This window comes from Leopardus geoffroyi, chromosome D3 (genome assembly GCF_018350155.1).
Source record: "Leopardus geoffroyi isolate Oge1 chromosome D3, O.geoffroyi_Oge1_pat1.0, whole genome shotgun sequence".
NCBI lineage: Eukaryota > Metazoa > Chordata > Mammalia > Carnivora > Felidae > Leopardus > Leopardus geoffroyi.
Window position 1 is genome coordinate 18,294,677 of NC_059339.1, and position 22,753 is coordinate 18,317,429.

Here is a 22,753-nt window from a genome sequence, read left to right on the forward strand (position 1 = left end):
CCCTAGAGTTGTCAGATTCGTAGAGACCGAGGGTAGATGGTGGTGGCCAGGGGCTGCGGGAGGGAACAAGGGGAGTAGTTGTTTCACGGGCAGGGTTTCAGATTTGCAAGATAGAAAAAGTTCTGGAGATCTGTTTCATAACAATGTGAATGTGCTAAATCCTCTGGAACTGGACGCTGGAAAAATGAATTCGATGACCCATTTTATGTTTTTTGTTTTTTACCGTGGTTAAAAAAACATCGTATTGTTGGGGCGTCTGGGTGGCTCAGTCAGTTAAGCATCCAACTCTTGGTTTCGGCTCAGGTTATGATCTCACGGTTCGAGAGTTCAAGCCCCACCCCACGCTGGGCTCTGTGCTAACAGCGCAGAGCCTGCTTGGGATGCTCTCTCCCTCCCTCCCTCTCTCCCCGCCCCTCCCCTGCTTGTGCTCACTCTATCTCTCTCTCAAAAAGTAAATAAACAAAAATGTAAAAAAAACACATTGTATTGCTTAATGGCAAAACGGTATTAAGGTAAACTTTAAATAGGCATTAATAGGGGCTCCTGGGTGGCTCAGTTCGTTGAGCATCAGACTCTTGATCTCTGCTCAGGCCATGATGTCATGGTTCGTGAGATGGGGCCCTGAGTTGGGCTCTGTGCCGATGATGTCGAGCCTACTTGGGACTCTCTCTCTCTCTCTCTCTCTCTCTTTCTCTCTCTCTCTCTCACACACACACACACACACACAGACACACAATAAATAAATAAACATTGAAAAAGAGAATTAATAGAACACGCCACCTCTTATCCCAACCGTCCCCAAGAAGCTTGCGTCCTTCTTTCTTTATTGCCTTCCAGACCTTGTCCTGATGCACATATATTTTCACATAGTGAAAGTCACGTCCAGTTTTCTTCAAGTGCCCACACACGTTTGTCCCTTGCTGCCACAGAATCTTGGTCATCCTCTCGGTGGCCGTACGTAGTCCTGCGGTGAGCTTCAGCGTCTCAGTTTTTCTTTCCTTTTCTCATTTAATTGCAGAGTATATCAAGATGGCAGATCAGTACGTCCCTGTCCCAGGAGGGCCCAACAACAACAACTATGCCAACGTGGAGCTGGTTGTGGACATTGCCAAGAGGATCCCCGTGCAGGTAAGTCAGATGGGGTGCCCAGTCTGTCTACAGGGGGATGACGCTCCGAACTTGGGAGCAAAAACTCACTCTTGCAGGTTCAGAAGGGAGGGAGGAGCCAGATCGTCCGGGACCCTGAAATCCGGGGCTGATGTGACCCCGGGAAGAGCTTTCCGTGCGTGACAGGAGGGGGATTCTCGGAGATCTTCATTCACACCTCTCTGTGTTTACAGGCGGTGTGGGCTGGCTGGGGCCATGCTTCCGAAAACCCCAAACTCCCGGAGCTCCTGTGCAAGCATGAGATTGCTTTCTTAGGTAGAGTATGTCTCCGTCAGATACGCGGGAATCGGGGCGTTCACGGGATGGTCTGCTGGGACAGGTTCTCTTTCCAGTGTAGCCCTGCAAGGTGGGGGTCACTTTACATTCCCACCTCACCCTTTCATTGTCATGAGGAAGCAGGGCCGGCCGGTGGAGGGGAGGTTGGGCAGCCCAGGGACATAGGAGGCATTACCACGGGTACCGCGGCGGAATGATGCTGGAGCGAGCAGAACCCTCTGCTCATGCTCCTGCTGGTACCGAGATCCCAGCCATGTTCAGATTTCTGACTGGGTTCGGAGGTCACATTTCTGATAAGCCCACACCTTTCTTGGGCTGTTCTCAGGGCTTTGTAATGTCCTGGCATCTTAGGACCAGAGTCCCTCATTGCTATAGCTTTTTAGGTAAAACGATACTCTCTATGGCATCTGTTTGTTACAGGATATGTATTTGTAAACTCTGTGTGTGCAGTTATGCTGTTGGCCATCTTTGCATGATTTGGGGGAATCATTCACCATCCACACTAAATCCCCGTGCTGCTGCTTATCTCTGGGCCTGCAACACATACTGTATGAAGCAACTCAGGGCAAATCAGCACCTGATATTCCACGGGTCTGCTTAGTGACCCAGGCCTGTTTATGTTTTCTCTATCTATTGTCTTTGGTTGGCCATCACGTGGGACCCTCATTATCCCTTAGCTCCTCTGGAGGTTGATGAGCCAGCCCAGCAAACTATAGCCCATAGGCCAAGTCCAGATCACTGCCTGCTTTTGTAAATAAAGATTTATTGAAACACGGCCCTCTCATTCATTTAGTTATTGCCTATGGCTGCTTTTGCCCAACATTGGCAAAGTTGAATATTCATGACAGAGACAGGCAGACCCGCAAAGCTCCAAATATTTTCCATCTGGATCATTATAGGAGAAGTTTTCTAACCTAGGGTCTAGTTTTCTGAGGTGCTAGCTTGGCCCTTTGGTCTAACTCTTTGGCTTCTTCCTGACAAGTGAATTTTGTGCATGCCACATACCTCAGGTTGTAACTCAGATCAGGTTTACATTCCACATGTACTAAAAATGGCATACTTCATCCCCATCTGATGAAGTAGCAGACCGATAGATTTTTTTCCTTCCCCAACTTGTCTTTACATTCCTTGAGAGCTAGGACCTGAGTACTTGTCTTCGTGCATTTGGTTGGCACGCGGCTGCAAGGGGCCATTGACTAACTCGATTCTGCCTCGCCCTTTGTCCCTGATCCCTCAGGCCCTCCCAGTGAGGCCATGTGGGCCTTGGGAGATAAGATCGCCTCCACCATTGTGGCCCAGACGCTGCAGGTCCCAACACTGCCTTGGAGTGGAAGTGGTAAGTGACCTGAGCCTCACTCTGCGGGGAGCTCTGCCACCCTATCTGCCCAGAAGGGGTGATAGGAATATGCTTTTTTCATTTTATCTTTATCATTTAAAAAATTTAAAATGATGAAACCAATGGTACAGTTTCATTGCAGACAGCTTAGAAAATCTAGAATTACAAAAAAGAAATAGAAATCATCCATAATCCTATGCCCCAGTGTCAAACGTCTGTTACAGCCAAAGAGCCTACCTTTCCGGCCTTTTTTTCCTAGGCATATCCTTTAAAAAGCCAGAGATCTTGTATTGACTACTCTGTGACTTATTTTTTTTTCTCACTAATCCTTCTTTGTCAATAAGTACACTTTACAACATTTAAAATATCTGCATTGGATTTTATCGTAGAGAGGTACTTACCATAATTAACAGTTCTCTACAGTTATATATTTAGGCTGTTTCCAGCTTATTTTGTTCCAATTTTTTGTTTTAAGAGCTAAAAGTAATGGAATCTTGATAGTTTTATAGCTAAATCTCGATGTAGTTTTTAATCATTTCCTTAGGACGAATTCCTAAGGAATCCTAGGATAGAATTTCTAGGATAAATTAAAAATGAACAGGAAAAAAAAATCTCAGGAGTTTCCTATTCAATCTGATTTTTTTCCTCAAAGACAGCGAATTTGGGAGGGAAAGGGTCTTAGAAAATAGCGATTCACATATAAATGACATCCGTGGGTAGAATTGGAATTTTTTTTTCAGTTCAGGTTAATATGATTGTTCTTGGTAGACGCAGTCTGGATTTCTTAAGTTTGATTTCCCTTTCGAGGTCAAGTCAGTCCTTAGGAAAATTAAAAGCCACTGTGCGAAGCTGAAGGACTGTGTCTGTATGTTGTTGGTCCGGAGGCCAGGTCTTGAGAGGCTTTGGTGAGGAAAGACCCCGTGGTTTCCGTATTATGTATCTCCGCCATCCTCGGGAGGATTCAGCTTTTTTTTTTTTTTTTTTGTGACTCTCCAGGTCTGATGATAGAGTGGACAGAAGATAATCTGCAGGAGGGGAAAAGAATCAGTGTCCCAGAAGACATTTACGACCAGGGTTGTGTGAAAGATGTGGATGAGGGCCTAGAGGTAAACATGGGGCTGGGAGGTCAAGGTGCTGGAGGCTTCTCATCATCCTGGTAGCATGGAAACAGTCTACCTTCTAAAGAGGTCTGTTTGTCCTTCGCCCCCAGGTGGCAGAGAAAATTGGTTTTCCCTTGATGATCAAAGCTTCTGAAGGCGGTGGAGGGAAAGGAATCCGGAAAGCAGAGAGTGCTGAGGACTTCCCAATCCTTTTCAGACAAGTGAGCTGTTCTTGCTGAGTGTTTGGGAATTGTGTGCGTTTCGTTGTTGGCCGCCAGATTCTTTTCATTTGCGTGACCGTGTCAGAAATCAAGAGGACATGTGCGGGAGCTGGAATATTGCTCTGCTGTCTTCCGAAGCAAATGTGTACGTTTTTACGACGTCACGAAGTCCGTGGTTCGTGTTGATCCCCGCACCATTAACTTAGATGTTCGATTCTGTGAATCCGTCTATCGGCTTGTGACTATAGTTGTCTCTCGAAAGATGGGACATTGTGTATGTTTTGGTAGTCTTGGTGTTTTTGATGTTTCGAGGTGATTGACTTTGGTTGTAGGAATGAACTGCGTATCTGCTTATTTGTAGCTGGGTTTTCACTTTGCCAACATTATGCCCTATTGCAGCTGCCCGTTGGCATTGTTTTAAAAAAGGTAGGCTGATGATCTTCCCATTCTTTTTTTTTTTTTTTTTTTTTCCAACGTTTATTTATTTTTGGGACAGAGAGAGACAGAGCGTGAACGGGGGAGGGGCAGAGAGAGAGGGAGACACAGAATCGGAAACAGGCTCCAGGCTCTGAGCCATCAGCCCAGAGCCCGACGCGGGGCTCGAACTCACGGACCGCGAGATCGTGACCTGGCTGAAGTCGGACGCTTAACCGACTGCGCCACCCAGGCGCCCCTTTTCCCATTCTTTTTAAAGACTTTTTTCGAAGATTTCTTTTTAAAAAATGTTTATTTATTTACTGTGTGTGTGAGAGAGGGAGGGGCGGAGAGAGTGGGAGAGAGAGGATCCGAAGCAGGCTCCACGCTGTCAGCGCAGAGCCCGATGTGGGGCTCAGTCCCACAAACTGTGAGATCATGACCTGAACCGAGGTCAAGAGTTGGACACCGAACCGAATGAGCCACCCAGGCCCCTCAACCTTTCCATTCTTAACACGACTATTTTAGTATTTCTAGGGTTTCTTCCAGAACTTGTTCCCATGTGTGTTTGAAAGAGTTGCATTCATTCTGCCCGGTGTTTTGTTCTACGTTAAAAAGAAATTCCAAGTTGTAGGTCATGGACATTTTTCCCATGTTGTTCCAGTCTTGACGGTTACTTTGATGACGTGCCAAGAAGGACTTAGTCAGATAGAGGGCACGTGCATTTACCAAAACGGGCCAATAAATTGCTTTCTAAAAAGGTTTACCAGATAAACAGCTGTGGGCAGTGTGTGAATGTTCTATAACGTAGTGGTTTCGCTCTCACGTGATTCCATTGGGCTGAACAGGTTTTTGGGGTACTTTGGGGGGAAGAAGTTCTATTTACAGGAAAGTTGTGAAGGTGGTAGAATTCCCATCTACCCTTCACCTGGTTTCCCGTTTCTTCCGTCAGCCGTGCCACATTTGCTATAACTAAGAGATCAACAGTGATACGTTTCTATTAGGTGAACTCCAGACTTGATTCAGAGCTCACCAATATTCCCCACTAATCTCTTCTTTCTGTTTCAGGATCCAGTCCTGGATCCTCTATTACATTTACGAGTCGTGTAGGTTCTAAAGCTTTCCCCACCCCCGCCCTTTCTTTAAAATAGACGTGGGGCGCCTGGGTGGCTCAGTCGGTTGGGTGTCCGACTTCAGCTCAGGTCATGATCTCAGGGTTTGTGAGTTCGAGCCCCACTTGGGCTCACCGCTGTCGATGTAGGGCCTGCTTCGGATCCTCTGTCCTCCGCTCTCTGTCCACCACCGCCCACCCCCCCCCCCCCCACGCTCTCTCTCAAAAATAAATGAAAGCATTAAGAAAAAAGTCGTTTAAAATAGGCATTGCTTCTTAGAGTGGTTTTTAATTCACAGCAAAACTGAGTGGGAAGTGTAGAGCTCCTGCATATGCCCTGTCCCCACACATGCCCAGCCTCCCCCAAGCGTTTTTCTTTTGATTACGTGAGTGCAATATGAAACTGTTCTTATACAAACATCCGAACACTTTTGGGGTATATTAAACATAAAAAAGGAAAAATCCCTTTTTTTAAATTTTTTTTTTTTTTTTTTTTTTTTAAATTTTTTTTTTCAACGTTTATTTATTTTCGGGACAGAGAGAGACAGAGCATGAATGGGGGAGGGGCAGAGAGAGAGGGAGACACAGAATCAGAAACAGGCTCCAGGCTCCGAGCCATCAGCCCAGAGCCCGACGCGGGGCTCGAACTCACGGACCGCGAGATCGTGACCTGGCTGAAGTCGGACGCTTAACCGACTGCGCCACCCAGGCGCCCCAAATTTTTTTTTAATGTTTATTTATTTTTGAGACACAGAGAGACAGAGTACGAACGGGGGAGGGGCAGAGAGAGAGAGGGAGACACAGAATCGGAAGCAGGCTCCAGGCTCCGAGCCATCAGCCCAGAGCCCGACGCGGGGCTCGAACTCACGGACCGCGAGATCGTGACCTGAGCTGAAGTCAGACGCTTAACCGACTGAGCCACCCAGACGCCCCGTGGAAAATTCTCTTTTTATCACCACCTCTGAACTCCTCCCCCTTCTCAGATGTAACTAGTTAGCGGTTGGGTTGGTTCCAGCACTTCGACAGTATACACTTTTGAAAAAACATTTTTAAAAGATGTTTTAATTTTTTAAAAGTAATCTCTACACCCAATGTGGGGCTCGAACTTACAAACCCGAGACCAAGAGTCACGTGCTCTACCGACTGAGCCAGCCAGGTGCCCCTGTATCTACTTTTATATAGGCAGTCATACAGTTCTGTTTTATTATTATAAGTGGGGTCATCCCCTATATAGCTGCAGCTTGATTTTTAAAAAAATTTCTTAGGGGTGCCTGGGCAGCTCAGTCAGTTAAACATCTAACTCTTGGTTTCAGCTCAGGTCACGATCTCCCGGGTTCATGAGATCAAGCCTCGTGTCGAGCTCTGCCCTGGCAGCACAGAGCCTTGCATGGGATCTATCTCCCTCTCTCTCTACTCCTCCCCTGCTTGCTCTCTATCTTGCTCTCAAAATAAATAAAAAAATAAAATGAAACTTAAAAACTTTTCCTAGGCGTCGTTAAATGGGACCACTGGTTTTTGTATCGTCATTAAGAATTTCTGGACGATTGGCTTTAAGCCATCAAAAGAATGAAGTGAGAGAGTACTATTTAAGAAGGAGGAAAAGAAAGTTGCAGGGTAGCATGTTTCGGTCCTATTTTTTTTTTTCAACGTTTTTTTATTTTATTTTTATTTTTTTTTATTTTTGGGACAGAGAGAGACAGAGCATGAATGGGGGAGGGGCAGAGAGAGAGGGAGACACAGAATCGGAAACAGGCTCCAGACTCTGAGCCATCAGCTCAGAGCCCGACACGGGGCTCGAACTCACGGACCGCGAGATCGTGACCTGGCTGAAGTCGGACGCCTAACCGACTGCGCCACCCAGGCGCCCCTCGGTCCTATTTTTATCCCAAGAACATTCCGTGTGCCGTGTGTGTTCCTGAGTGTGCCCCCGGCTCTCACCAGCACATTGACTTAACCAGTTAACTCTTAACCACAGTCACTCTTAGCACATTAAACTCTAACGCGCTCCCAAATCTTAACAGCACGTTATCTTTAGGAGATGGGGTTGTGGGGAAATTGCCCTTGTTCCATTATAGACTTTTGACAATATCGGACTTAAAACATCAAGGAGAAGGGCATGTCTCTGAGAGAGGTAAAACAAAGCTAAGAGATCAGCAAAATCGTGGACGTATCTTCAGAGAACTTCACGCTCCAGCCCTGGTCCCCCGGGGAAGAGTGAGCCACTCTGCTGTCCCCCCAGGTGCAGAGTGAGATCCCGGGCTCCCCGATCTTTCTCATGAAGCTGGCCCAGCACGCCCGGCACCTGGAGGTCCAGATCCTCGCCGACCAGTACGGGAACGCCGTGTCTCTGTTCGGGCGTGACTGCTCCATCCAGCGGCGGCATCAGAAGATCATCGAGGAGGCACCGGCCACCATCGCCACACCGGCTGTGTTCGAGTTCATGGAGCAGGTGAGCTCTGCAGAGCTGGGGGGGTGGGTGGGGGGCGGTGGACAGCCGCAGGGAGAGCCGTCTCCACCCAGCCAGCAAAAGCGCCCTACAGTTCGCGTTGCCAGAGCGGGGTGGGTGCCCGTGAAGACACGGTCGGCGGGGTGAAAGCCATCGTAGGGAGTGTGATCCCTGAGGTCCCAAAGGAGCTCCCGCACAGCAGGTCCTCAGCATTTGGTGCGGGGAACTTATAAGCCACCGTTGAGACGGTCCAAGAAAACCGCTGGAAACCCTTCGGTGTCCGTTTCTGTGCAGTGTGCCGTCCGCCTGGCCAAGACCGTGGGCTACGTGAGCGCGGGGACGGTGGAATACCTCTACGGCCAGGATGGCAGCTTCCACTTTCTGGAGCTGAATCCCCGCCTGCAGGTGGAGCACCCGTGCACGGAAATGATCGCCGACGTCAACCTGCCGGCCGCCCAGCTCCAGGCGAGGAAATGGGCTCCAGGCCCTGGGGTTTCTTCCGCCTGGGGTGGGGGCCCTGTCCGGCTCATATCAGCCCTTCCCGACTCTGTCTTGACTGGCCGTCCCTGGGGAGTGACTGGTTTGTTGCGGGAGTAGCACTGAGAACCACACAGGCTGAGAAGCTTCTGAGAAGTGGCTCGTCCCCTTTGTCTGGCTACAGACCTCTTTGAGAAATGGGCAGAAGCCTGTTGAACTTCTCCCTGGGAAAAAACGATTTTATACAGTTCCAGGGCATTTGCGGACCCCCTGTACCCGTTCATAGTCCCTCCCAGAGGAGTGTGTCTCAACCTTTTTTTTTAACTTTTTTAAAAAGTTTATTTATTTTTGAGAGAGCACAAAAGGGCCAGAGAGAGAAGGAGAGGGAGAGAGAGAGAATCCCAAGCAGGCTCTGCACCGTGAGCGTGGGACCCATTGTGGGGCTCGAACTCACGAACCGCGAGATCATGATCTGAGCCAAAATCGGACGCTTAACTGACTGAGCCGCCCAGGTGCCCCTCAGCCTTTTTTTTTTTCATTACAGCTCCCTTCAGGAGCCTTTGTAGATACTTTTCCCCCTAATTCCTCCCCTTATGAAATTTTAACATCACAGATATACCTGTTTTTACTGTAGATACATCCACATCTTAACGCATACAAAGAGTAAGATGATTTCATCCCCAAGAGCAAATATTTGCCCCCTTGGGGGGCAGTATCACCCCCGTCGAGAACTTGTGACCCACAGTTAGGAACTCCTGCACCAGTGGGAACTCAAATTTGTAAAATATGTGTGTCTTTCCTTTCTTTCCTTGCTTCCTCCCTCCACCAGCATTTTTATTGTTTTTCTATCTTGTGGGGTTTTGTGTTTTGTGTTTTATTTTTTTTAGTTTGGAAAATTTCAGGAATGTTGCAAGGATAGTGCAATTAACACCCACCCCCTACCCCTCAGCCCACCAATTGTTAGTCTCTGCCATGTTTGTGTTGTATTTGTGTGTCTGTTTAATTTTTTTTCAGCTTAACTTTTTTTTAATGCTTTATTTACCTTAGAGAGAGAGAGAGAGAGACAGAATCCGAAGCAGGCTCCAGGCTCCGAGCTGTCAGCGCAGAGCCCGACGAGGGGCTTGAACTGATGAACTGTGAGATTATGACCTGAGCTGAAGTCGGTTAAGCAACCAATTGACCCACCCAGGCGCCCCGCAGCTTATGTTTTTGAGTGATGTTTTGACTTGAACCTTCGTGGCACTTTGCCTCTAAATCCTTGAGTCAAAGGAACTCCCAAGAATAAGATCATTCTAAAAAAAAAAGATCATTCTGGCACAACACCAGCATAAAATGATGACGCTTGGTAAAGCACTGATGCCACCACACGTCTATCTAAAGTTAAGAAGTATAAAATTAAAAAATTGATAAAATTTAGGGGCTCTTGAGCGGCTCAGCCAGTAGAGCATCGACTCTTGATCTCAGGGTCATGAGTTCAAGCCCCGCATTGGGCGTGGAGCCTACTTAACAACAAATTTATACAATCTAATACCATTAAGAGTTTCCCCTCTGTTCCAGTAATCTCTTTTTATGGTTATTTTTTTTGCTGATTTTAAAAACCCAGGATCCATTCCCGGACCTCACATTCTGTTTCACCGCCACAACTTTTGAGTCTCTCCTCTGTCCTCAGACATACTTTTTTGTTCTCCATGTTGGTGTTTGAGAAGAGTTCAGGCAGAACGCCCCTCAGTGTGGATTTGTCTGATGGCTTCTCCCTGGTGGAAAAGTCCCGGAAGGGTTTTGGCAACTTACCACCTAGGTGGGCGTTGGGCCCTTCTTAGTGCATCTCATCAGAAAGACCCAGGAGGTTAAATTTGTGTCTTATACTCATTCTGCAGGCCCAGGTTCCTCTGAGTCCTTTTAAAACCTTTAGCTCGGGGCCCCTGGGTGGCTCAGTCAGTTAAGCGGCTGACTTCGGCTCAGGGCGTGATCTCATGGTTCATGAGTTCCAGCCCCGGGTCAGGCTCTCTGCTGTCAGCACAGAGCCCACTTTGGATCCTCTGTCCCCTCCCTCTCCGTCACCCTCCCCCCACCCCTGCTGGCTCTTGCTCTCTCTCTCAAAACGGATAAATAAAAACTTTAAAAGTAGTAAAACCCTTAAGTCTGCAGCTGGCCGCCGTTATATCTCCCCTTGCACGGATGGCACCCAGAGTCTGTAACTTTTATTTGACGCATGGGTGTTCTGGTGGTGTGAGGTGGTTTTACGAAAGTGGCTGCTTTTCCTCGGGGGATGCTGTTTGCTCCCTGGGGGCGGAATCAAGCCTCTTGCCTTCTTCTTGCTTTGCTTCTCCCGCCACCGCAGCCACAGTGTTGCACGCTCGGGACGTGCTCGGTGTCCCTGAAATCGTTCACTGCGTCTCTTCCTCCGTGGCAGTGCACTCGGTGTTTGGGGGCCGGGGTTCCGGTGGGGCTGAGGCTCACGGGGCGTGGATCTCTTCCTTTCAGATCGCCATGGGGGTGCCGTTGCACCGGCTGAAGGATATCCGGCTTCTGTACGGAGAGTCGCCATGGGGGGTGACACCCATTTCATTTGAAACTCCTTCTAACCCTCCGCTCGCCCGAGGCCATGTCATCGCGACCAGAATCACCAGCGAGAACCCAGATGAGGCAAGTTGGGAGGTTCCCCACCCCGCGTCTGCCGTCTCCAGTCTCCCAGTGTGGGACACATCCCAGACGTTAGCCTTGGATGAGACGCCCAGGCTTCCCAGGGTACAGACAGGCGTGGGGAGGCGCACGGTTTGATCGGGGGTGAGCCCTTCATGCGTCTCATTGGTCACTTACATGACGGTTACCCCACCGGGCATTGTTGCCCTGCACTACAGCTCAACGGGTTGAGGTAGGGTTTTGTGCCTGGGACCTGCTGAGGCCGTGGCCGGGCCCCATTGTTGGACTCGAAAGGCCATGTCCATTTTGGGGATGAGCAGCCAGGTTTAGAACCCGGGGCCTTGGTTTTCTGGCCCCACGTACTCTCTGCTACAACATAAATGGAGTCTGATCCCCCGTGAGGAGTTCCTTTGCGACTTGTTCTTCCGTGCGCCTTAAAAATCAGCCAGCTGGCATCTGTCCCACTTGACGTAGTTGCTCACGGTTGATTGTCACATAATCTCCATAATTTACCCCAGCCTGACTGTTCCATGATTACACTCAAGAAACTTGGGGTAAGAGGTTTGTCTCCCCCCACCCCCCTTTTAATGAAAGGATTGTAAGGTGTGGTAGCTCTATTCATTTGGCATCTTGGGCTGCAAACGACCGACTCTGGTGGTGATTAAGGAAAATGGGAGGTTTTCAGGGGGATGATGCCTGGGAGGGCTGAGAAGCAGGTGTGGAAACAGCTCAGGCACCTGGAATTCTCCAGCTCTCACCTCCAGGGACCTGTGCCCAAACGGATGCCTTCATTATGTGCGTGAGAAGCCCTGATCACAGCAAGCCAGGGTCCATGTCCCCTCCCCCCTTACCAAAATTATTTTCGGGGGATGGGATGGGCCATCCCCCACCCTCCCCATAAGTGTATTCGGTGTGTGTTAGCGTTAGATTTCTTTATCTGCTGGAATTTTCATAATCCAGAGTTCAAAAGCTTTTTAATACTGACAATGTCAAGCTGATAAAATCAGAATGTATTTTCATTCCACTCCATCATGAGCAACGTTCACCCATATCGTATCTGTACCTCCTCTGCGCGCACTGCCCCCCCCCCCCCGCCCCAGCCCATCCAACTGGGTTATTTATTTTTATAGTTTTTTTTAAAGTAGAGATTACCTGCGTGCACTGACCTGCGGACGTAGGTACGCCCAAGGGTAGATACACCCACACCCGCAGTGGGAGATATCAATGTTCTGTTGATGACGCTAAGCTTTTGGTTGTGATGGGTGTTCTTGGGTTTTCCTAGGATTTAATTCTGATGCACATTTGGCCGGAGTGACGATTTTTTTTTTGTTTTTTTTTTCTCCATTTTGCTTTTTCTGCCCGGGCTCCAGGGGTTTAAGCCAAGCTCCGGAACGGTTCAGGAACTGAATTTCCGCAGCAACAAGAATGTGTGGGGTTATTTCAGCGTGGCTGCTACTGGCGGCTTACATGAATTTGCGGATTCCCAGTTCGGGCACTGCTTCTCCTGGGGAGAGAACCGGGAAGAGGCCATTTCGTCAGTATCTCCCTCCTTCCCTCCTCCTTTCCCTCCTTTCTTCGGGAAACTAAAAGTTAGCCTGTGGCTTCAGATGCAGTGGCACCAGGAGATAAAGGAGGCGAATGAATCACCGAGCAGACCCTGTGTCAAATACCCTTTGCTAAAATCCAAGAGCGATGTCTGCCCTCTTCCTGTGTCTGAGATCCGTAAAGGCCAGTGAGCTCACCAAGGCCATTTTGGTCTTGGGATCATTATAGGTCGCATATAAAAGGTGCCAAGTACTATAGCTTTAAAAAAAAAAAAAAAAGATGCGTGTGGGACTTCTTTAGATACAAACCTTTTAAGTAGGTCCTGGAGAAACTCCTCTTGACAAAGGGGCTCCCGAATCCCGAAATACTCACATCTTAGAATTTCTCCTGCCTTGCCCCGAGCGCAGAGAGGTAAAAACCAGCTCACGTTGTGATTAAACCTTCTCGTGTGGATGAATAACTGTCCTTGAGAGTGAAAAGTCCCAAAGACATTGCAGTCATTCTGTCTCAAAGGCATTAAAATTAGGGTGCCTGGCTGGCTCAGTCGGCGTGGCATGTGACTCTTGATCTCAATGTTGTTAAGTTTGAGCCCCACGTTGGGTGTAAAATTGAAGGGGGAGGAGGAAGGCCAGCCATCCCAGCCCATGCCGATGCAGACGGCCTGTGGCTTGCGTGTCCCATGCTGTGAATGACCAGTATCCATTTCAACAGAATTCAGAGGGAAGAATTTCAGCATTTCTTCTGGCCGCCAGAGTCCGGTGCGGGGCGGCTGGGGGGGGATCAAGGGTGCCAGTTCCCCCAGGACTGAGGCTTTCCTAGGATTTGGGATTTCTCACTGCTACAATTGGGCGTGTCCTGAGCAAATTGGAACAAGTGGGTCACCCTTGAGCCCAGTAGCTCGTCTCGTACATGCAGATTCCGGTGCCACAGCTGACCTTCCGTAGACTATTGACGCCCTCATTTGATCTTAGTGCATCTTGTGTATTTTCTCTCCCCCCCAAACTGGGCTTGTGATTTGCCCCTTTGCTCCACTTGCTGAATGCACACTGGGACACCAATGTCAGATATCAAAGCTCCCTCCCGGGAAGAGAAATGTTCTAATCCCACCTCTTTCTCTGGTGCCCAACACTTTCCCTGTGATTTCATAGGGAGTAGGGGTGTCAGCCCTTTGGACTGGAGCCCTGTTTGGGGGAAGGCCACCCCTCTGGGAGATGGGAGGTGGTGACCAACCAAGCACGGGTGGATGGGTGACCGCCACCCCCTCAGTGGAGGGACAGCGTTGGCCGTCCGTAGGCCCACCCCGTGCATACCCAGCAAAGCAGCTGCCCTGGGTGCTGGGGATTTGAATAGGGCTGGCCGGAGAGAGGCAGAGCTACTGGCCGTGGTTAATAATCATCACTGTCACGGTAATTAATCCCGTTGGTAGCAGCCGACCTTTTTTATTGGTGACTGTGTGCTCTCTATGGATTGTCTCACTTTAATCCTCAAGCACCCGTTGGAAGTCAGAGTTATCTCCCCATTTTCCAGATGAGGAAACTGAGGCCCAGAGCGGTTAAGTCACTTGCCCAAGATTGCCTGACCAGTAAATGCTGGAGCCGAGATTGACACCTGGGCCATTGGACTCAGGCCCCCTCTCTCAACTGTGCTATTCTGGCTCTCTGAGAAGCACGCAGGAACTCTGTTGGCCGGTATATTAATTTGGAAAACAATCAATGTGCCTTTCCCCTCAAGGAACATGGTGATGGCTTTGAAGGAGCTGTCCATCCGGGGCGACTTCAGGACCACCGTGGAGTATCTCATTAACCTGCTGGAGACCGAGCGTTTCCAGAACAATGACATCGACACAGAGTGGTTGGATCACCTCATCGCTGAGAAAGTTCAGGTAGGGGGGCTGCATGCTTCTCCCCTCGGGGTCGTGGAGCCCCCGGCTCCTCGTGGGCTCGGTCACCACCGACACTGAAGCGTGGAGTCTTTCCTAGGCTGAGAAGCCAGATATCATGCTTGGGGTGGTGTGTGGAGCCTTGAACGTGGCCGATGTGATGTTCAGAACCTGCATGACGGATTTCTTACACTCGCTGGAAAGGTAGGGCACGATGATAATTCTTTTCCCCCTGTGGGATGCGCATTAGTGGTGAGGAAGGCGATGACCAGCCCCCAGGCAGTTAGGGAATCCCTCCTCCTTGCTTGCCTCTGAAATTCCTCGGAGTCTGCCCTGGAGGAGAGTCGCTGGGGGTGGGATCCTCAAGGCAGCAGACAGAGGGGTGCTTATTCATGCTGACTTGTGCAAGCGACGTCATAATACTTGAGTTCAGAAAGAAGGTGGATTTGAGAAGCAAAGCAGGGTATAGGTCACCTCTACAAATGTTCTTTCCGGTCCCTCACCCGAATCAGACGGTGACTAGTGAAATGGAAGGGGCCAGGTCGCTCCCTGTTAGAATGGGCCAGGATTTCGCAGCTTCAGCACCCTTGATGTTTTGAGTTCTTTTTTTTTTTTTTTTTTTTAATGTTTGTTTATTTTTTGAGAGAGAGAGAGACAGAGTGCATGCCACGGAGGGGCAGAGAGTGAGGGAGACGCAGAATCTGAAGCAGGCTCCAGGCTCCAAGCTGCTGGCACAGAGGCCGATCCGGGGCTCAAACTCATGAACCGTGAGATCATGACCTGAGCTGAAGTCGGACGCTCGACTGACTGAGCCGCCCAGGCGCCCCTGAGCTGATTCATTTTTTACTGCGGATTCATTTTTTATTGCAAGGGCTGTCCTGTGCACTGTGGGAAGTTAGCAGCATCCCTGGCCCTCTATCCCCGGTGTCCTCCCACCCCTTCACTCCGCCAGAAGTCATGACAATCAAAGACATCTCTAGACATTGCCAAATGTCCTAGAGTAGAGGCTGAAGTCACCCCTCGGGGAGAAACATTGTGATAGGCAAATGAAACTACAAAAAAAAAAAAAAAAAAATTTAAAAAGAGAACAGATTTTAGCGCTTGGTTATCATGCTTTTGAACAGTAATAGAATCGCAGTGCGTGCGCCCAGTTTCCTTCATAAGCAGGTGGCAGGATTCCCACATGGGGAGTTTTTCCAAGAACAAGCATTATGAATTTTGCTTCCTGGGAAGCCCTCTGGAAATGTCTCATCCTTGAGTAAGTGCTGTTTCCTTAAGTTCTGAGGAATGTCAGTTTCCTTGCCTTTTCATCAGTTTTAGCTTTTTTAGTACAGTCAGGTGGGTTGATGCTTAGGCAAGGCAAAGAGCCGAGTGATTGGTTCAAATCCAGAGGACGGCTGCAGAGTTCTCGTTCATTCCCACAGCCGACCAGGAGTCTGTCTTCTCTTTCAGGGGCCAGGTCCTTCCTGCCGCTTCTCTGCTGAACATCGTGGATGTGGAATTAATTTATGATGGTGTTAAGTACATTCTCAAGGTGAAGGCCCCGGGGTTTCTCGGATGTCTCCAACACTCTGGAGGCTGGTGGGAGTTTTTATTTCTGCAGTGAGCCATGCCCGGAGTGGACTTGCTCATGCTTGGGTCCCAGGACGCCCCAGGCAGTCCTGTGGTCTTGAAACCTAAGCCCTTTGGGTTTCAGAATGCACAGACTTGAGCGATAGGCACAAGGTACAATGGAGCATGTGTTAGCGTCCTGGGGCCGCAGTAACAAAGTACTGTAAGCTGGTGGTTTCAGACAACAGAAAGGTTATGTCTCGCACTCCGGAGGCCAGAGTCTAACATCCAGGTGTCCACTGTGCCCTGGTTTCTCTGAAGTCTCCAGGAAAGAATCTGCTTCATGCTTTCCTAGCTTCTGATGGTTGTGGGTGGTCCTCGGTATTCCCCGGTCTGCAGACTGTCACCCTGATCTATGCCCCTGGCTTCCTACGACCGCCTTGCATGTGGGTATGTGTTCACGGTGTCTGCCTTCTGCATTGCGTCCCTTCTCAGAAAATCGCCAGTCAGATCGCATTTAGGGCCCACCCTCCTCCGGTAGGACCTCTTTCAACTAATTACACCTGCAAAGGACACTATTTCCAAATAAGGTTCACATTCTGAGGTGCCAGGAAGGACATGAATTTGGGGGGATGATATCCAGTCCAGTACAGAGCATGAGCAGGACCTGTGCTGAGCTGGCATAGTGTGTGGGTCCCTTTCCACAGGGCTGGTGAGGCCAGCTCTGCACCGGAGGTCAATGTGTGGCTTTCTAATCTCTCCCTGGCCCACCTTCAGGGCTTTCCTGAAGGTTACTCGGGGTGGCTGTCCCTTCAGAAGTATCCGGTTACCCTTGCTGGGACACCCGAGGTCAATTCACAGAGACTATCAGGGAGTCCCTGAGATGTGCAGTCACAGGGTCAGGCCCTCGTTCTGAGTCGGGGTGACCTGTAGGGCCAAAGTGTCCCCAAGAAGCTAAGGCGGCCTTTAGGGAGGGAAAAGATAACCGAACTTGAGTCAGCTTTTGAGGCAGAATATTTATTTTCTGTTATCTTTAAGATCCCTGAGCACTTTACGCTTCCAGCTTTGGGGTTTTTCAGGTTTAGTTCAGCCAAACGAGTGTGTTATCCGTGCGGGCGTGCTTATAAAACCACTTTTTACCCCTCCATGCTGCTTGGCTATTCTGGGGGCCCTGGTTCCCCCAGTGTGATTTTTATTTTTATTTTTTTATTTTTTTCAACATTTATTTATTTTTGGGACAGAGAGAGACAGAGCATGAACGGGGGAGGGGCAGAGAGAGAGGGAGACACAGAATCGGAAACAGGCTCCAGGCTCTGAGCCATCAGCCCAGAGCCCGACGCGGGGCTCGAACTCACGGACCGCGAGATCGTGACCTGGCTGAAGTCGGACGCTTAACCGACTGCGCCACCCAGGCGCCCCCCCCCCCCAGTGTGATTTTTAAATATGGCACATGCTTATTGCATAAAAGTGAAAAATTTCAAACAAGCACAAAACATCAAAAGAGCAAGCCCTTCAGGTGCCGACTCCGGGAGGCGATCCCTATTAACGTGTTAGCAAATCTCTTCAAAATTCTTTTCCCCTTAGGCATCGATTTTGCACATTGAGATCATGGTGCAAATACTGTTTTACTGCTTTGATATTATTACGGCATAATGTTTTCCCCCGTTAGTAACAAGGTTTCTTATATCAGGTTGTTGTCTCTAATGCTGTCCAGTAGAACTTTCCGTAGGAAGGCAAATGTTCTGTATCTGTGCTGTCCAGTATGGGGCCACCTGTATCTACTGAGTGCCGAGGAACTAAATTTTCCTTTTTTTTTTTTTTTAAGTGAAATTAATTTACACGTAAATAGCCAGCCTAGCCAGGGGCGGCCATGTTGGACAGTGCTGGTCTAGAGTATTCCATTGCAAGGTCGTTAGATGGCTACTTTCTCAGTCTTCCTGTTGCCACGAATAGTGTTGCAATAGACATTCCTATACTTCTTAATACCTTTTGTGTCCACATGAATATTTTACGGGTCAAGGGCTCTTTAGGGTGTTTCGTGCTCTGAGAGAGAGCACTCACGTCGAACCGAGGGCTAGTATGTCCAGTTGAAGTACAGAGCTGAGGTCAGGGCCTGGCCACCTGTGCCTTTCTCGAGTGTCCCAAATGTCCGGTGTGCCCCTGGGCAGAGCCGGGTCTGAGGAGGACAGAGTCCCGGTCACTGCTGGAGTCTCCAGGACTGCCTCGCTCCCGGCAAGACCCCCACCGCATCTCTTTGCTACTCAGGGTGGCCCTGCTTGATGGGGCTGATGCTCGAAGATAGGAATCAGAAGGGCAAGCGATTGGTGGGGATGTGGCCAGGCTGGAACTCCGCCTGTAGCCAGTGGCCATCAGGCCACCCAGGGGACAAGTGTGGCACACTGACGCAGGCCCTCTGCAGCTCCAGCAGCGGCTCCCTGGGGGCGAATGAGGGCCGAGACTGGAGAGATTGCAAACGTCCACCGTGGCACTCCCACCGTGGACGCTAGCCCTTGCTCGTGGCGCCCTGGCACCCAGGGACAAGCGGGCCTCCTGAATTCGGGCACGGACACTGAGCCTGTCCCTGCAGGTGGCCCGGCAATCTCTGACCATGTTCGTCCTCATCATGAACGGCTGTCACATCGAGATCGACGCCCACCGGCTGAATGACGGCGGGTTACTGCTGTCCTACAATGGCAACAGCTATACCACCTACATGAAAGAAGAGGTTGACAGGTACATGGCGGGGTACACAGAGCCGCAGGTTGAAAATACAAAGCCAGCTGTGTGCAGCCCAAGAGTCTTCGATAAAGTACCGTTTCCAGTAAATTCTGGGGCCATGGAGAGGTTAATCTCTTGGCTGGAAATCCACCAACTGGCAGACATTTGGGGGGAGGCTCCCAGGACGCCCGTTTCTAGTGACATAGCGGGGTTCAGAGCCGGACGGGATGTGACTCCCAGCTCCGTGGCCTGCGAGGCGTGCGACGGTGTGTCAGCTGCCCCTTGTCTGAGCTGCGGTGCCCACACCGGGCTGAGCGCAGGCTTGGAGGAGAAGCAGCCGTCCAGTTAGGGCAACGGCTCCTCGTGCCAGGCACGGAGCTAGGTGCTGGGATGAGACCGTGGTCACGACCCATGGAGCCTGTTGGCGAATGTGACCCATTAAACAAGCAGAAGTGGCAGGAAAGGCCTCTGTGCACCTGAGTGGGTGAAATACAGAAAGGAGACCCAGGAAGCACCTAGCAGGGGGGCATCACGAGACAGACCCAAAGACCCTCCTATTCCGATGCAGCTGACCACACTGAGCTCATACAGTGAAATGCGGACCAGCCCTGACGAGCAGGCAGTGCAGACCCCCTCTCCCGCTCCAGCCGAGGGGAGTCAGGCCCAGCGCCTGCGAAAGCTCCACCTAGAGAGTTGTCTCCCTTCCCAACCTTCGAAGTTTTGGAAGAAGGCAGACTGGGTTCGCCCCAGCCAGAGCACTATTTTATTACCTCTTTTTAAGCCATGTTCTGTCTGCCAAGAATGTTCGAGGTTATTATAGGCTCCCCCCAGGGGCATACTCTCCCCAGTTCGGTTATAAGGTGAAGACTTACCGTTGGTAAATATGTATCGAATAATATTGATTGCGTTCTCTGTGCCTGTTAGAATTCTATCAGTAAAAGGAACTTGTTGTCAGCCAGAAAAGGGTCACACCTTTTGCTCATCCGCTTCATTCCCAGTGGTCTCTGCCGTAGCCGTCAAAGGCTAGCATTTGGGAAAGTTGGAATCCAACAGACCAAGTGCAGGGTCATGCTCATGGCTGCCTCTAGGGAGGGGGAGATACCGTCCAAAGCCTGACTTGGGCATGCGGGGTGGATGGTCCTCCCCATCTACCCGCCTGCCCGCCCGTTCTCCCTCCCAGTTACCGTGTTACCATTGGCAACAAGACCTGTGTGTTTGAGAAGGAGAACGATCCCACGGTCCTGAGGTCCCCTTCGGCCGGGAAGCTAATACAGTACACGGTGGAGGACGGGGGCCACGTCGAGGCTGGGAGCAGCTACGCGGAGATGGAGGTGAGCACAGAGCCCGCCCCTGGGGTGAGGCTGCAGCCGGGTCTCCCCTCCCCCCACTCCCCAAGGGAGGACCATCTGCCATCATCCAGTCTACACCTCTCCCCTGGGCTGCCACCTGCTGACCTCCTCAGAGAGCCAGTATGTGGGGTTCGGCCCAAATTCTCTGCAGTGTTCAAAGGGAAAACCTCCAAAATGTACACTCTGCAGGAACGTGTGAGAACTGATTTTTTTTTTTTTAAGCTTATTTTTACTTATTTTGAGAGAAGGACAGGAGAACAAGTGAGAGAGGGACAGAGAAGAAAGGGAGAGAGAGAATCCCAAGCAGGTTCCACGCTGCCAGCACAGAGCCCGATGCGGGGCTCAAACTCACGAACTGTGAGCTCATGACCTGAGCTGAAGTCAAGAGTCCGACGTCTGACTGACTGAGCCACCCAGGTGCCCCCAGAACTGATTAATAATAATGACGGTGATGACTTAACAAGCCGTAAGCCAACACTTACAAAGTGCTTGCCTGTGGCAGGTGCTACTGTAGGCATTTTACGTGTCTTTAATTACCTTCTGTAATCTTTCCGGCAACAGTCATAGGAGATGGGCACAGAGAGGATTCCCACTTGACACATGAAGAAACGGGCCCAGGCAGGCCGAGGAACTCACTCAGGGTCACACAGAGCTAGCTAGGGTTCACACCTGGCCTCCATGCCACGCTGCCACGGTAAATAATACGGTGATGGCAGTGAAAACGCGGCGGCTGTAGGAGGTGGTCCTTGCTGACCTCCCGCCATGTGCCAGGCTCCTCTTCTCGAGTAATCCTGGTTACTCAAGAGGCCTGTGAGGCGTGGCTGTCTTCCATTTTATGGTTGAGGAGAGTGAGGCTCAGAGAGGGCAAGGCACCTGGTAGAGGTCACGGAGCGATGGGTGGGGTGCTGGGCTCCAGCCCAGGTCTGTCTCGGGCGCCCAGGCTGTGAGCTGCTGACCTAAAGGGTCACAGTGCCGGCTGCCTGCAGCCCACGCCACGGTGGCAAAACTCGTCGTGTCTGTGTTGGCAGACCGTCAGGCCAGTCAAAGGGGCCGGTGACTGTGCTGGGAGCCCGTTCTTCTTGCCACCGAGTGTTCCCCAGAGGGTTTTCTCACTGCCTTTAAGAAAGGAGCCGGTCACTAGGGGCGCCTGGGTGGCGCAGTCGGTTAAGCGTCCGACTTGAGCTCAGGTCACGATCTCGCGGTCCGTGAGTTCGAGCCCCGCGTCGGGCTCTGGGCTGATGGCTCAGAGCCTGGAGCCTGCTTCCGATTCTGTGTCTCCCTCTCTCTCTGCCCCTCCCCCGTTCATGCTCTATCTCTCTCTGTCTCAAAAATAAATAAAACGTTAAAAAAAAAATTAAAAAAAAAAAAAAAAGGAGTCGGTCATGTTTTCGGAATATGTCTGTTAATCCCCACCCCACCCCACCCCCCCCCACATAAAAATGATTTAACTGTATTTCTAAGAGAGAGGCTTTACATCACAAATAAAATCAGTTTCTGGGGCACCTGGGTGGCTCAGTCGATTAAGCATCCAACTCTTGATTTTGGCTCAGGTCATGATCTCCTAGTTGGTGGGTTTGAGCCCCGCATCGGGTTTTGCGCTGGCAGTGTGGAGCCTGCTTGGGATTCTCTCTCTCTCTCTCTCTCTCTCTCTCTCTCTCTCTCTCTCTCAAAAGTAAGTAAATGAACTTAAAAGAAAAAAAAAGAAAAAAGAAATTAAAAAAAAACAGTTTCCATGCCTGTAAATGGGTACAATAAACACCTGCCTTCCCAGCTGCCTTTGCAGACGGAGATAATTCATGAACAGCACTGAGCCTAGCACACAGCAGGCTTCTGGCAAATACCAGTTCCCTCCATCCTTTACACATGAACTCTGCTCAGGGAGTCGTTCTGTTTAAATGACCAAGGACCTGCTCCAGAAAACTGGTTCTGGGGAACTCTAGCTGTCACACACGCGCACACAGCCAGTCCTGGCGGGCTCATCTCGTCTCTTCCTTCTGCAAAACAGGTGATGAAGATGATCATGACCCTGAACGTGCAGGAAAGCGGCCGGGTGAAGTACATCAAGCGTGCGGGGGCCGTGCTGGAAGCAGGCTGTGTGGTGGCCAAGCTGGAACTCGATGACCCTTCCAAAGTGCGCCCGGTATGTTGCACCCTGGCACAGCCACCCTGGCTGGCGCTGCCCGTTGAGGGAGCCGAGCTGGCTTAAGCCTCCTGACTCTTGTCCTGCCCCTGTGGGCCCCCGGCAGCGGCATGACGGGCACAGAAGCCTGCCTGCCTCTGCTCCTACCCCTCCCATCAGCTCCGCATCTGGCTCAGGGTCAAACTCAGGTTCTTCCTACAGGACCCCAACTGAGTTGTGCCCCACTAGCTTTTTCTTCCCCCCGCTGTCTTCTCCGGCTTCACCCACTTTTCTTCTCCCCCTCATTTAATCGAACACGCCAGGATCTTCCACTTAGAACCTGCCCCCTTTGCCCAGAAGAACCTTCCCCCAGATGTTTTCAGTGCTTACCCTCTTACCTC

At 50.4% G+C, this 22,753-nt stretch overlaps 1 protein-coding gene across 6 annotated transcripts in view; it reads left to right on the forward strand.

Annotated features, from left to right (window-relative positions):
- Window positions 1-22,753, forward strand: part of ACACB (acetyl-CoA carboxylase beta) — a 112,891-nt gene that overhangs the window by 35,146 nt on the left and 54,992 nt on the right. For all 6 annotated transcript variants that reach the window (XR_006707805.1, XM_045459127.1, XM_045459125.1 and 3 more), the window contains 15 exons: window positions 1,019-1,128; window positions 1,341-1,422; window positions 2,681-2,779; window positions 3,776-3,885; window positions 3,990-4,100; window positions 7,865-8,074; window positions 8,366-8,536; window positions 11,033-11,194; window positions 12,562-12,725; window positions 14,468-14,618; window positions 14,716-14,819; window positions 16,068-16,149; window positions 18,754-18,899; window positions 20,065-20,215; window positions 22,239-22,373. Coding sequence is in view for 5 of the 6 variants with exons in the window: in XM_045459127.1 (XP_045315083.1) it covers window positions 1,019-1,128; window positions 1,341-1,422; window positions 2,681-2,779; window positions 3,776-3,885; window positions 3,990-4,100; window positions 7,865-8,074; window positions 8,366-8,536; window positions 11,033-11,194; window positions 12,562-12,725; window positions 14,468-14,618; window positions 14,716-14,819; window positions 16,068-16,149; window positions 18,754-18,899; window positions 20,065-20,215; window positions 22,239-22,373 (1,988 nt within the window). In the remaining variant the exon portion in view is untranslated. The remainder of the gene's footprint in view (window positions 1-1,018; window positions 1,129-1,340; window positions 1,423-2,680; window positions 2,780-3,775; window positions 3,886-3,989; window positions 4,101-7,864; window positions 8,075-8,365; window positions 8,537-11,032; window positions 11,195-12,561; window positions 12,726-14,467; window positions 14,619-14,715; window positions 14,820-16,067; window positions 16,150-18,753; window positions 18,900-20,064; window positions 20,216-22,238; window positions 22,374-22,753) is intronic.